This window comes from Periplaneta americana, chromosome 7, assembly GCF_040183065.1.
Source record: "Periplaneta americana isolate PAMFEO1 chromosome 7, P.americana_PAMFEO1_priV1, whole genome shotgun sequence".
NCBI lineage: Eukaryota > Metazoa > Arthropoda > Insecta > Blattodea > Blattidae > Periplaneta > Periplaneta americana.
The window spans coordinates 27,770,160-27,784,180 of record NC_091123.1 but is presented as its reverse complement, the minus strand read 5'-3'; the positions used below and the strand labels follow the sequence as shown (position 1 = coordinate 27,784,180).

The 14,021-nt window shown below is 33.9% G+C and overlaps 2 protein-coding genes across 4 annotated transcripts in view; one reads left to right on the top strand and one right to left on the bottom strand.

Annotated features, from left to right (window-relative positions):
* Positions 1-3,125, bottom strand: part of LOC138702688 (L-lactate dehydrogenase-like) — a 45,110-nt gene extending 41,985 nt beyond the window's left edge. Inside the window, exon 1 of the mRNA XM_069830015.1 lies at positions 2,959-3,125. The gene's annotated coding sequence lies outside the window, so the exon portion shown is untranslated. The remainder of the gene's footprint in view (positions 1-2,958) is intronic.
* Positions 3,126-6,181: 3,056 nt separating this feature from the next.
* LOC138703015 (uncharacterized) overlaps positions 6,182-14,021 on the top strand; it is an 86,732-nt gene continuing 78,892 nt past the window's right edge. For 2 of the 3 annotated variants that reach the window (XM_069830515.1, XM_069830514.1), the window contains exon 1: positions 6,182-6,486. In XM_069830515.1, coding sequence (XP_069686616.1) covers positions 6,478-6,486 — 9 coding nt within the window. In that variant the 5' untranslated portion in view covers positions 6,182-6,477. The remainder of the gene's footprint in view (positions 6,487-14,021) is intronic. The other variant, XM_069830516.1, reaches the window with a different exon arrangement.

Here is a 14,021-nt window from a genome sequence, read left to right as displayed (position 1 = left end):
AAGTTATTGAGTTGATCATTCTAAAGACAACTGGTTTAAAAGAACAGCAATAAAAATAAAAAAAAAAACATAGACTTTTAATTTTCCCAATCATGCGATAACTTATTGGCTTACAATTTGCCGAAAGAGAAATAAGTAAAATTAATCATCCAGTCTGCTGTCAAAAAATCTGAAAGTTAGAATTTATAAAACAGTTATATTACCGGTTGTTCTTTATGATTGTGAAACTTGGACTCTCACTTTGAGAGAGGAACATAGGTTAAGGTTGTGTGAGAATAAGGTGCTTAGGTAAATATTTGGGGTTAAGAGGGATGAAGTTACAGGAGAATGGAGAAAGTTATACAACACAGAACTGCACGCATTATATTCTTCACTTGACATAATTAGGAACATTAAATCCAGACGTTTGAGATGGGCAGGGCATGTAGCACGTATGGGCGAATCCAGAAATGCATATAGAGTGTTAGTTGGGAGGCCGGAGGGAAAAAGACCTTTAGGGAGGCCGAGATGTAGATGGGAAGATAATATTAAAATGGATTTGAGGAGGTGGGATATGATGATACAGAATGGATTAATCTTGCTCAGGATAGGGACCAATGGCGGGCTTATGTGAGGGCGGCAATGAACCTCCGGGTTCCTTAAAAGCCAGTAAGTAAGTAAGTACTCTGTATTTAACCGGCGATATAAATGTTATATAGAAATGTCTGAAGGAGGTGAAGTAGGGAGAGGAGTACGATAAGTATGTCCTTTATCATCTACCCTGTTCAACATCTACTTGAAGGATTTAGTAAAGAACTGTTTTCAGAACATGAGAGGGGTGATAGTAGGAAGAAGAAGAATAAAGTGCATAAGATTTGCTGATGATATGACGTTGTTAGCAAAAGAGGAGACGATACAAGATATATGCTACTGGAGCTAAATGGCAGCTGTGAGCGGTATGGGATGAAGATTAATGCAAACAATACGAAGACCATTATGATGATGATGGGGATGATGAAACATATTGGAGCTAACATACGAGCCGACTCTGCCCCATGATTAAGCTAAGGAAATATAGAATGTGATGCTTGTCTATAGACTCTTTCTCTCGCCATCTCTTTTTTTCCCATTCGGCTAAACAGAAGAAGAGTTCTTGAAAACACACTGACCACAATTGTAGTCGTAAAGGATCATGTACAGCACACAGAGTGAAACAATTATCTCTTGTGTTTCATGCACTAAAAGTTAATTGGTATGTTTTGCAGTTCACTGTATCAGAGTTTGACTATATCGTTCCTTCTCCAAACCGATATTTATGATGCTGTATAGGCCTATAATATGCAATAAGTTCATTTTCCCCATGTTATGCATTAGGTGCATGTTGGAGCACTGAATTATAAGAAACTAGTGGCTTGAGCAGCAAATGCTGCAAACTAAGTACATTAGACGTTCAAATAAACATTTTTCAGATTTATTTTCAATAAAGAATACCAGACATTTTGAAAGTTATTTTCTTCCATAATAATAAAAAAACATAATGCCTCTGAATGTTCTTTTTATGCCAAATGCTTTTTCTTGAAACTATCCGCCTTCAGGTTTTGAGTTTCAAAGCGAAAATGCAAGTAACAATGTCAGAAAATCAGTGGGTTTTTCATGCGGGACTAAATAATAGCTAATTCAGGTCATTGTGAATTGTACGCGAAAGTTTAAAAAAATGTCAGGTTTGCTATGCTTTCGAACAATAAACATACATCTTGTTATACCTGCTGCATGGAGAGCTTGAAATGTAGAGAGTAAAACCATTTAATCCTGCTAAGAGATCTTGCAGAAATGATAGGGAGACTACAAAATTTTCTAGGTCCCTTATTTTATCAGTAAGTAATACCTTTTGGTTTTTCCTTAGGAACTGTAATTTTTGCGCTCTTTCGAGCTAATACTGAAGAGAATGACGCATATACATATCTACACCACACCGCCATTAAGTAATATGAAAAAGGCCCAACCCTACTTGATTAATAACTATAAAAATATTTCATTTTTAATACCAATATTATTATCTTACGTAAGTTTTGTAGTTACATATACTATACAGCCGCCACTCAGTAAATTATAGAAATGAAGATCTAATTTCATATATTCTCTACATCTACTTATATAACCCCAAAAGTTTCGCTTTCATATCATCAATATAGCATTAATACATATTATTAATGAAAAATAGTCGCATCATGGCATTAATTATAATAATATTTAATTTATAATGGCAATAATGTCATCAAACCATCTTAAATTTTGTTGATTTTAATATCCAATACACAGCTGTACTCATAAAATTACACATCGCAGAATCAGACCTGTAAATTATTTTTAGAAAGTCTTGAAGTTTTTAATAACCAATTGAATTTGAGCTCTAAATATGTCAGCAATCCTGCAGGTCATGGCCTTCGTGTAATAGTCTATTGTTTATTGTAGGGTTTTATTCTGAAATGATGCAATTAGTTCTCAAAACTGATGAAAGATGGATTTTGAAAAATATGAAAATTATGTAGCAAAACTAACGCTTCACTAAAAGTTACTATTTTTCTGAAAAACTTTAAAACTAGAAAGATATTATGTAACTTCATTTTAAACTACGAACGCTATTTGAGACTATGAGATGATGAAAATAGTAGTCTGGTAATGTGGTTAAAATAAAATGATAACAGCAGACTGAAGGATTAGGATAAAATTTGTCTTGCAACCGCTTTGTCCACCACAAATCTTATAAGATATGCCAGTTCTTTAGGTGAAAAACCATTAGTAAACAAAAACACTTCTAGATGAAAAAGTGTACAAGTTTATGCCTCAAATTACGAGAAAAAGTAGCCTAATGAACTTCAATCAAAGAATTAATCATGATTATATCTACTTCCTTACCCTCACTCGCAAATATCATAAATCTGATATCCCAATCTGCTAAAAATGCCATATTGTACTCACCGATATTCGAATTTTGGTGTTGCAAGTCAAAGTTGTTGCAGTAGGCCTATTTATTCGTCAAACGATGTAGAAATCAAAATATATAGAACATGTTCAATGAATTTACTAAACGTAGTTTTTGTGTAAATTTCAAATAAGTGTTTCAAGCAGATATGAGGGAAGTTGTTTTCTTTTATTTAAGTACAGATCCCGTATTCAAAAATCCTTTTCTTTGATTGCGTGTTTACAACCGAGAACATAGGCCTACTATAAATTCTAGTTGTCTGTGGTGCGGTATGCAAGAATATTTAGCAGGTCTTTAAAATGCTCAGGGGCTTTCCATTTTCATTTATTCTAACGATAGGCCTACTAACATTCAAGGAGGCCGTGGTCAAGAGAGAGAATTCATTCAGATAGCCGCCCCAGTTAGGGAATCAATATTATGATCGGTCTCATAACCAATTCATGTCGAAAAATAAGATCAATAAGATAATTTTATTAATTTAAAATGCTGTACGAGTTTGTTGATATACAGTGGACTCTGTTTGCCTTTTAATTAATAATTTAGAACTTAACACAAATAAAAGTTAAGTGGCAGAGCATAAATGATGTCTAATAATTCTGAGTGAGTTTTTCAATATGGATTTTATTTGTTTATTTTATTGGGTTATTTTACGACGCTGTATCAACATCTAGGTTATTTAGCGTCTGAATGAAATGAAGGTGATAATGCCAGTGAAATGAGTCCGGGGTCCAGCTCCGAAAGTTACCCAGAATTTGCTCTATTGGGTTGAGGGAAAATCCCGGAAAAAACCTCAACCAGGTAACTTGCCCCGACCGGGATTCGAACCCGGGCCACCTGGTTTCGCGGCCAGACGCGCTGACCGTTACTCCACAGGTGTGGACTCAATATGGAGTCAGCTATGGTCTGGATAATAGCAACAGGCATTTTAATTTTTTTTTTCGTTGTTGGTAACTCTATAGCATCTATTTTTGTTAGGAAGTCAAGATATCCTTCGGAATTCTTCCTCTGGCTCCAAATATTAATACAATATCATTCCACTTGGGTATGTATTTTTTATCAAGATCGTCACAAGATGGTTGATGTAAATATTTTTCTCTTTACATACTAATAGTAGCTGTTCTCCATTCTTTTCAAATCAAAACGTTGGATCAATCGCCATACCAGTGTCTTTTTTTTTTTTACGGTCAATAACAACGATGCCAGGCCGTCACGTCGAACCATCTTGGGATATACAACCAACCGCGATCAATAGACATACGGCATTATGACGGTAAATTCTCACCAACTCCGCTTTACGACAAAACCCTAATACATAATGCAAAGTTTCAGACTTGTCACATTTTCTGCAACGAGATGTAGGCTATTAAGACTTCTACCTGGAGGAGATCAAACTGGGATTATATTGCAGTCCACTTTAATAGCTTCTGTCCATTGTCCGCATGGCATGCTTCGTTTATTGAGATCAGTGAATTCCCTTTTTTTCCAATGTGAAAAGAATATTACCAGGTGTAGTCCAGTGTCTATAAGAGTCTTCACGAAACAATTTTCTTATGGATTTGGGATATAAGTTAAGTTTGTAAGATGCTGAATTTCTTCTTCAGTAAGTGGTAAATGAAGGCTAGATGTAATTTCAATTTGAAAGTTTCTCGTCGCTTTAATGTAGGCCTACGGGTTTCCTACAAATTAACCGTTTACTTTTTGGCCTGGATATTGGCAATAATTTCCAAAGTTTATAGATAAACGGTCTTACTAATAAAAACTCTATATAGTATATACAGACGTTTAACTGTCTTATACTTATACAATGAGTAGCTCGTTTATAAGTCGTGTGTAAATTCCTTACTAATAATCACTACATACGTCGTGTATAACAGTATAACTGTTACACAGCTACGTCATAGTTTCGTCATTACTTCGTTACGAAAGGTAATAGAATATCTGAGGTTCTCTACTGGATCCGGTAGAGCGCTCTAGTGTGGCGTGTTAAATATCGATAGTACAACTGGCTCTAATCGATTACCACACTACAGTTTGGTCAAAGAGTACAAGCTACAGCAATATTACTCTAATAATTCTATGATCTTTGGTTTGTTCTTCTGTGGTTACAAGGTAAAAATCATCATAAAATGACAGTCGATAATAATAGTAATAATAATAATAGTTTTATTTTCCCTGGCAGAGTTAAGGCCATCAGGCCTTTTCTTCCACTCAACCAGGATCAAATCATATACAGAAAAAATACATACCGGTATACATGAACAGCTGTTAAAGGGGCGGCCATTTTTTCCCTATAGACAACGCTTAAACAAGGGGTTTCGTGTATATAACTACTGCAAAGCAATTCCCATTGTATAGTTACAGCCTGTTTATACGTCCATAGGTTATTCACGGTTTATTAGTAACGTTTTCTGTATCAACTCTGCATAAGTCTCGTATAAAAACTATACACGGTTTATTAGTAAGACTGAAAATAAATAATTCATTAACGTTTAGATCGGTATTATACTATAAAAACGTAAGGATTAACAAAAATATTGTCTTACTTCAATAAATAAATATTAATTTATTCTGTATATAGGAACTGTCTGTCTCTTGTTTCTTTACGAGTCTCCGTAAAACGTCAGGAATTCAATGTGTATTTTAAATTACCTTCTGCGTACTCACATAACAGCTTTTCTGTTGTCAGAGAGAATCGATTCTACCTCATTTGTTTTTCGTAGCACCAATTATTGTCACTTCTGACGTGGGAAATTTTAGATTGTAAAGGTAATTAAAGGGTAGTACTGCCGACAACAATGGGCTCCATTATAATCTCTATCTACGCGCGTCGCATCTATTAACTTCATTAACATGAATCCAATTTTCTGGCCTGGTAGTTAACATCTACGAGTAAGAAAATTAAGTTATTTCGAAAGTACAAAAGGATCATTTGGACTATGTTTTCATTCTGTTTTATATCTATAGTTAAATCCTCATTATTATAACAGGTTTGTGTTTACAGCATATGATTGCGTTCGTGTTACAGCCACCGAATTGTCTCTATTAGACAATTCTTGCGCGACTTTCTGTTGGTCTGGAGAGAGGAAAGCCTCACGCCGGTGCATGGGAAAACTTGTTTCGCCTCGGGCAGTTCTAGCTCCTTTTTTTAAAAGTATCTGTCCCCCCCTCTCCTTCCTCACCTCCATAACCCCCCACAGATCTTTGGCCACCTCTGAAGAACAACCTGTTGATGACGTCACGACAAACGACGCTGGAAGATCGCTGGAGCGGAGTGGCAAACCAGAAAGAACAGACATACTGAGTTGGTTGTGAAGGTGTGGATGTAGCTTACGTTTTTAGAGTCTGTGTTTTAAATAGTTTTAGATCAGTGTAATTAGCAGTTGCGGTGAATCGTGTGGGTGTGGCCATGTGTGTGAGGTGATGGGAAGACGGAATCCGACGGGTGACGGACGGAGCTATTTCTTCCCCTTTCTTCCCTGCTGAGAAAGGAACACCTCACCCATCTGACGAGACCCATGGACGAGGTAAGGTTAATTCCATGAAAACTAGTCCGTTTATGGTAAAGAGTTTGCCCGTGTTCGAGATGTCATTATTGTTACGTAATTAATGGGTGCCATCAATAGAGAGTTCCATATAGAGAAGGAATGTCAGGCACCATTCCCGTTTTTTAGCAGTTTTATTAATTTGTCGACTACACCCCAACTCTGGCTACTAGCAACAGGCATCTATAATGAACATCGATCAAAATACCCCTCATTTCTCGTGAAAAACAACAACTGAATAGACTACAGTGGACTATAGTTGACTTTATGTTGTCAGCAAACAGCTGGATACATTAAGAAGATTGATTGATTAATTTGTCGACTTCAAAGTCTAGCAAAACATTGATTCTCATATCATGTATTTACACAATTTCTACATAAGATCATGTTAAAACAATAATTACCTTCTTCCGTTTGTGCAATATATACAAATGTGTCATGATACTTTTCAATGTTCTGAAGACTTTAAAGCAAATAAATCTGGAAAGAGCAAAGGTTATTATATAATCCTTCCACCTAATTTTACTGGACAATATCATATATAACTTATTAAAACCTTCTGTGTTTGAGCTGGTTCTATTTTCGCTTGTAGCTAAAAAATATCGGGAAATTTAAGAACTTTATCTTGTGCATATTCATCAATTCTTTTTTGTGATGACTATGTTAGTTTTTATTACTAGTTTTCTTACGCTGTGTAACTCGTAATTAAATAAATTGTATACAATACATATATAGATTTTAAATAGGCCTATATTTGTCAAAGCTTGCTTTTCTCGTTTAGTGATGTAGTTAAGAATTAAGGATTTTAAAATCATATAGGTTAATGAAATTTATTTTATACGAAATTAAAACAACAATAATAATAATTTCGTTACTTTAATATGTATTTTCCTTACATTGAGGCCTAAATTTTCCATTTGATTATTATTAAATACTGAGCTTAAACCTTTGAAAAAGATGGCGCGAACTGTAGGCTAATTTTTGCGAAAACATGCATTGTACCCCCAATATTTTCGTTGTGTCAAATGTTTATTTTTTATTTATTGGAGAGTCGTTGAAGTAATTGCTGTAAGCAAATTATTGATTTAATGCAATATACAGCATGAGTATTTTTTTAAAACTTCAAACACAATAATGTTGATTTGTGGCTATTTGGGAATAAATGAAAATAGCCTGTTTACAAAGGTGATAACTCTATATATTGAAGAGATCGCGTTTTTTTGTAAACCTGAAAGTAGAGAGGAGATAAATTCAACCCTCTTCAAGAAATATTTTTAAATCTTCAAAATGTCTATAATGTTTTCAACAAATATTTTTATGAAATCTACTCTGCTGCATTTTTATCCTGCATGCGTATTTCTGCATTCTCTCTATACACATGCTGTCCACTCAACACTGTCAGATTTTGTGTTAATTACGCTTTATAGTCTTTTAAAATGTGTATTTTAAGAATACTAACTCTTAAGGATTCAGTTTCTGAATTCCCCAAACATTAACATTCCTTGTATGTGTTCGCATTTAGTATAAAGGTATACGAGAAATGGCACTGGATTGCTAAAAATGTTCCTCAAATAGTAGCCTGTACAAAAAAAGTCAAAACGTGTAAAGAAAAATTTTAACAAAAGATTATAATTTGATTTATAATAATAATAATAATAATAATAATAATAATAATAATAATAATAATAATAATGATAATAATAATTTTATTTTTCCTGGCAGAGTTAAGGCCAGAGGGCCTTCTCTTCCACTCAACCAGGGTCAAAACACATACAGCAAAATATATATAGAAGTATTAACTTAAGAATAAAGATTTAATTCATAAGAATACAAACATAAAACTAATGAAGAGTGTAATTTGTATAATCAGTATGGGTTACATTGAAACAACGACAATTACCTAGAAATTAATGTTAATTGAAACAACAAAGTAATAACTCTATATTAAAAAATTCTAGCTGCAAAAAACTAATTCTGTGCATTAAAAATAATACTGTGTCACAATCATATGATCGTACTTCATAACTTTATATCCTTGTAATTACTAATAATATTAACATAGGCCTACTTACGATAATGTATCTTACTATAATTTCATAAGATTATAATAATTTATTGTACACTTTTATGATTTGTGGTCTGTAATTTTATAACATGTAATTTTGTATTCTAAATTAATTTGTAATATTGAATTTTACCCACAAGGAAAATAAATTCCCTGTGACCACAACAAGTCTTCAGGCTTAATCCGCAGTGTGAATGGATGGAATGATGATGATGATGATGATGATGATGATGATGATGATGATGATGATGATGATGATGATGAGAAGGAGGAGGAGGATGGGAATAGTGATGTGGGTCATGAGGATACAGTTGAAACAGGGGATAGCGTATTAAAAATGAAGAATTAGACACAGTATTGGAAAAGATACAAAATCGCAAAAGCCCAGGATTAGATGGCTTAAATGTCGAATTATTTAAATATGACGATGAAACACTACGCGAAAAATTAATTCACTTCTTCAACTATATCTGGAAGACAATTCAAATCCCACAGGATTGACAAATCGACCTTGCGATCAATACATTCAATAAAGGATCTAGACATGATTGTAACAATTACTGAGGAATTACCCTACTTCAAAGTTATACGCGAATATATTAAACAATAACTTAAACCAGTTTTGAAACTTCATAGAAGAACAACATGGATTCCGAAAAGGAAGAACCACTAAGGATGCCACCTTCAGAATCCAACAAATTTAAAAAAATAAGGGCGGGAGTTTAATTTACAGACATATATTATTTGTAGATTTTATGAAAGCATATGATAATGTAAAACGCTATGGAAAATAATGTATGAATATAACATTCCAAAACCATTAGTTAAAGCAATCCAAAGCTTACATGAACTCAAGTAACATCTATAGCACTAAAGGAGTAAGGCAAAGCTGTGGGGTATCACCAACATTTACATTAATAAATTTTCGAAAGAACTGAAGGAAACAACAACATTTGGAATCAAACTTAAAGCAAATAAATTACTACAAACACTACTGTATGCGGATGACACCTTTATAATATCTGAAACTACGAGAGATGTTGAGCTAAATGCTGTTATTAAAATAAACTTTGGTAAACAAATATCAGTTACTACAAAATTCAGATTGCATAATATAGTATCGATACCTGCCCTTTTGTATGAGAGTTGGGTCTTAAGCAAGAGAAGTAAAAGTAAGTTAGAAGTCGCTCTTGTGAGATTCTTGAGACCTTTATTGAATTTAACAAGATTAGACAGACAGAGAAACAAAACTATTAGAGAAAAATTAAGTATTAGCAACACTGTTGATGACATTGGACAGAACACATCAACCAAATGAATGCAGATCGCCTCCCCATCTTGGATTTTCAGTTACAGATCCAGAGGTAAGCGAGATTTTGGAAGACTCAAAAGAAGATGACGAAACCAGGAAGATTTGTGGTTTATAAGAAATAGGACAGAGTTCCTATTAATCTGGATCATGATGATGTTCCGGATATTTGGAAAGGAATATTAAACATTTCCTTCAGAATTTATATTTTCAGAAAGATAAACAGTGTAATGTAAGGTAACACATACTTCCTAATCATGTATTTATGTAGCAATATTAATTAATAGTTCATTGTAACATGCATTAAATTAATTTTGTAAATAGGCCTACTTAAAGAGAGAAACATATCGACGTTGTTACTGCAATAACTATAATGTGCAAAATATAACATTTTTCAATAGGAAGAAAAAACACATTTATTCATTCTATGGCATTTGTACATAGGAGATTGTGAATTGTTACATTTTCGAAAGAAAGAAATATAATTACATGTAGGAGATTTTATTATTTGGTGTATCACTATATAAATTATTTAATAGAGCAAAACTCTGAAAATCGATAAATATGTCACCTAGGAGTTATTGCAGGAACAACGACGATATATCGAACTAATGTTTCCTGAATTGAAACTAATACGTAAACTATTAGCCGATTGCTTGAATGTTACAAATAAAGCTAAATTTGTCATTATGGCGTACTAGTTATCAAGGTTGCCCTTGTGTGTTTTCTAAGGCGAGGCTGATGGAGGTCTCAGCTACCAGAATTGTGTGAGGCTTCCCAGAAAAAAAAAATTGACCCTGTGAAAGAAACTTTTAGAGCATCTGAACATAATTATTAAGAACCAATTATTCTAGAATTTCAAGTACAAGTTTTCATAAAATTCCGACTAAAATAATTAATAAAAAAATAAAAATTTGATAGTTCAACACAAAGAAAATACATATATTTTTATTGCGATATAAGTAGAATCACTCTTAACCGGCACCAAAGGGACCAGGCTAGTTGCGGATACCAAATTTTGCCGGATAATTGCATGAATACCGGTATATACAAAAAATCGTATTTTATGGTGCCAAATGCTGAAACTGCAGCCATGTGAAGCTTATTTCTCTATCATTTGCTCATAACTAAATAAACATAAAAACTGCGTGAATTTTCTTTATTTAAAACACATCACACAACACAAATAATACACTAATTTTAGGTTTGAATATTCACAGAAATTGAAAGTTCGTACCAACTTCCTAATGAGTGATGGCCCCAACATAACTTAAACATGGAACGTGTGTGGATTTTCTTTATTAAAACACGTCACGCAACACAAATAATACACTAATTTTAGGTTATAATATTCACTCAAATTGAAAGTTCGTGCGAACTTCCTAATGTGGCAACACTGATGACTCGAACATAACTAAATAAACATAAAAACTGTGTGGATTTTCTTTATTAAAACACATCACACAACACAAATAACACACTAATTTTGGATTCGAATATTCACTAAAAATGAAAGTTCGTGCGAACTTCCTAATGTTGCAAAACTGACGGCCCAAACTGTGGTAATATGGCAGATTTAAACTTTTTTTTTTGGCCTAGCTGAAAGTGCCGTTGTTTTGGTATTGCCGGTTACGAGGGATTTTACTGTAATTGAAAATAATGGCTTGTAATAAAATGAAATCTATTTTTCATACCTAAGCTTTAAAGTTTTCATACTTACAACAACTATAGTATATTTCATTCTATTTATCTATTCTGTAAAGCAGGCATGTCAGAAATCAGACACTGAAAGTGCAGTGTACAGTATGTGCGCGGAACGCCGGTCTGTGCAGATTGCGTCATTCACGTGTTGCTCTTACCAGTTCTTAGCGGGAGGGATGTACAAGAATCTATTCTGTGCTTCTAGTGTTCAATTAAATTGACATTTGGACATTACAAACATATTTAGCAGAAGGAAAAAATACATTTATTGTCAGTGTCTATATTTTACAATAATTGTAACACAAGAAACAATAGACTTACTCAATTACAATTCACAAAGCAGTCGTTTGTAAAGAATCATTTATTTACATGATTTGTATACAGTATTTGAAGAAAATATAAATATTGCAGTAATTTCGAAACAACAAAAAACGAACACAGTATTTCATTTTACGTAGTAGATACTGATTATTTCAAAGTAATACTCTTTCATTGTTCCTCAAGCATTATTAGGTCCATTGGTGCACAAATGTTAAAGAAAATATTTTACTCCCAATTACATGCAATAGGACATTGTGAGGCTTTTACACTGGAATCATTTCCTTGCTGTATATTAATATAAATTCACATTATTATTAATAAATTGGATAAATTAAGCTCGAATTTAAATTTATATATAGTTTATTTGGAAAACGTTGAGAGCAAGTATCAGCAAGTTGGGAGCGTTACTGAATTGAGTTAAAAGAGTACTTCGCAAGCTGTGAAGCGAGGACATTTTCTTTATGTCAGGTTTAAAGATTTATTAACGTAAGTATATTAAGATAATATAGTAACGTGAAATGGAAAATTCGCCATTATGTATATTTTTCCAGAAAATTTTTCCGCCTTACTAACAGTTGCTTTCTTCCTTCCCTTACAACCTCAAGACCTCAAGACATGTATTCTTCACTCAATATTCTCATCACTTATCAGCTTATCGAATAAAAGTTGTAAGTCGTCTAACCATTGATGGCTGTGTTAGTACAGACTCCAAAACAACATCGTCATGTTTGTCTTGCCGTGAGAGTACTAAAAAAGAAATAAGAGCAGGCGAATATCATATTTTGAGAACTTTACTAATCTGATTTAAATTCTCACATCTCTATTAGGTCCACATGATATGATGAAAGCCTTTCATTTTAAAATAATTACTGTTGGCTGAGGAAAACATAACGGTTACGTTATATGATTCGTGATTGCTCTTCTTCGTTATATCTGTGGACTCCTCACTTTATTTTCCATAACGCATTCACAATCACAGCTCAATGAGCACACCCGTACTGATCTGTGTTACCGAAACCAAAGCTGTTCTGCTGCTGCAGGTACTGTACAGCCCTGTCGCGTTCCCCTCCAAGCCGATTCACTCCCTCCAGGTAGGGGAATAGGAACTGCACATCGCACAGAGACAAGTGCACAGTGTGCAGGTTTTGACATGCCTGCTGTAAAGTAACTGCAAAGTAAAAGAATTGTGATTGAATATTCTGAATAGTAATTTACAGGCATCTTGCTTGGAACAAGTTACCTGGTTGAGTTTTTTTCCGAAGTTTTCTCTTAACAAATTGGAGCGTAATTGCTGGGTGATCTTTGATGCTGGACCTCGGACTCATTTCGCTATCATTAATTCATATGTCATTGTCATAGCCCGGGTTAAGTTCACGGTACAGAGCGCTACATACGTACAAGAGAGCGACCATTCGCTGACAGACATCGTTCACAGAACAGCAGTGGTAAGCACAATAAGCCTCGGGCTGCAGTGCAAGCCTTCGGGTCCCTTCGTAACAAATATAATTACAGGCAATTCAAATATACACAATTTAATTTTTAAATAAATAAATCAATTTAAAAAGTAAATATTGTAGAGCAGGGGCTCAGGCCCTCTTACCCCCTAATGGGTGCCGATACTAGTCGTCCTAGGAGATCTAGTAGTTGTCATAACTTGCATTGCAGAGTGACAAGAAATGCTTAGCCATATAAAGCGAAACAAAACAAAATGTCACTACTAACTGACCGATTTGCATGCAAATTATTTTATGTTTAAGTTCTTAGTAGTAGGCCTACTGTTGTCGTGTGTAAAGTTTCACTGCAATTGAATATAAATTTAATCTCTTATAGGCCTACATAAGGATGGAATTTCAGAGATTGCTGTAAACCGGATTTCAATAGCATTTTGTACCGTGTTTGTTAACATGATGTCACTGTGTGTACATGAATTACATACATGCATATAAAATTAAGTTTGCAATGCCTTTAACAGTGGCTTTGAAAAATTTATTTCACTACTACAAGCGATATATTCCATGATATAAAAAGGGCTATTCAAATACAATTACAGCATTAACTTAGTAAAATATAGGCTAGCGAGAAAGATGTAATAATCGCTGCAGACTGTCTCTCCACTTCAGT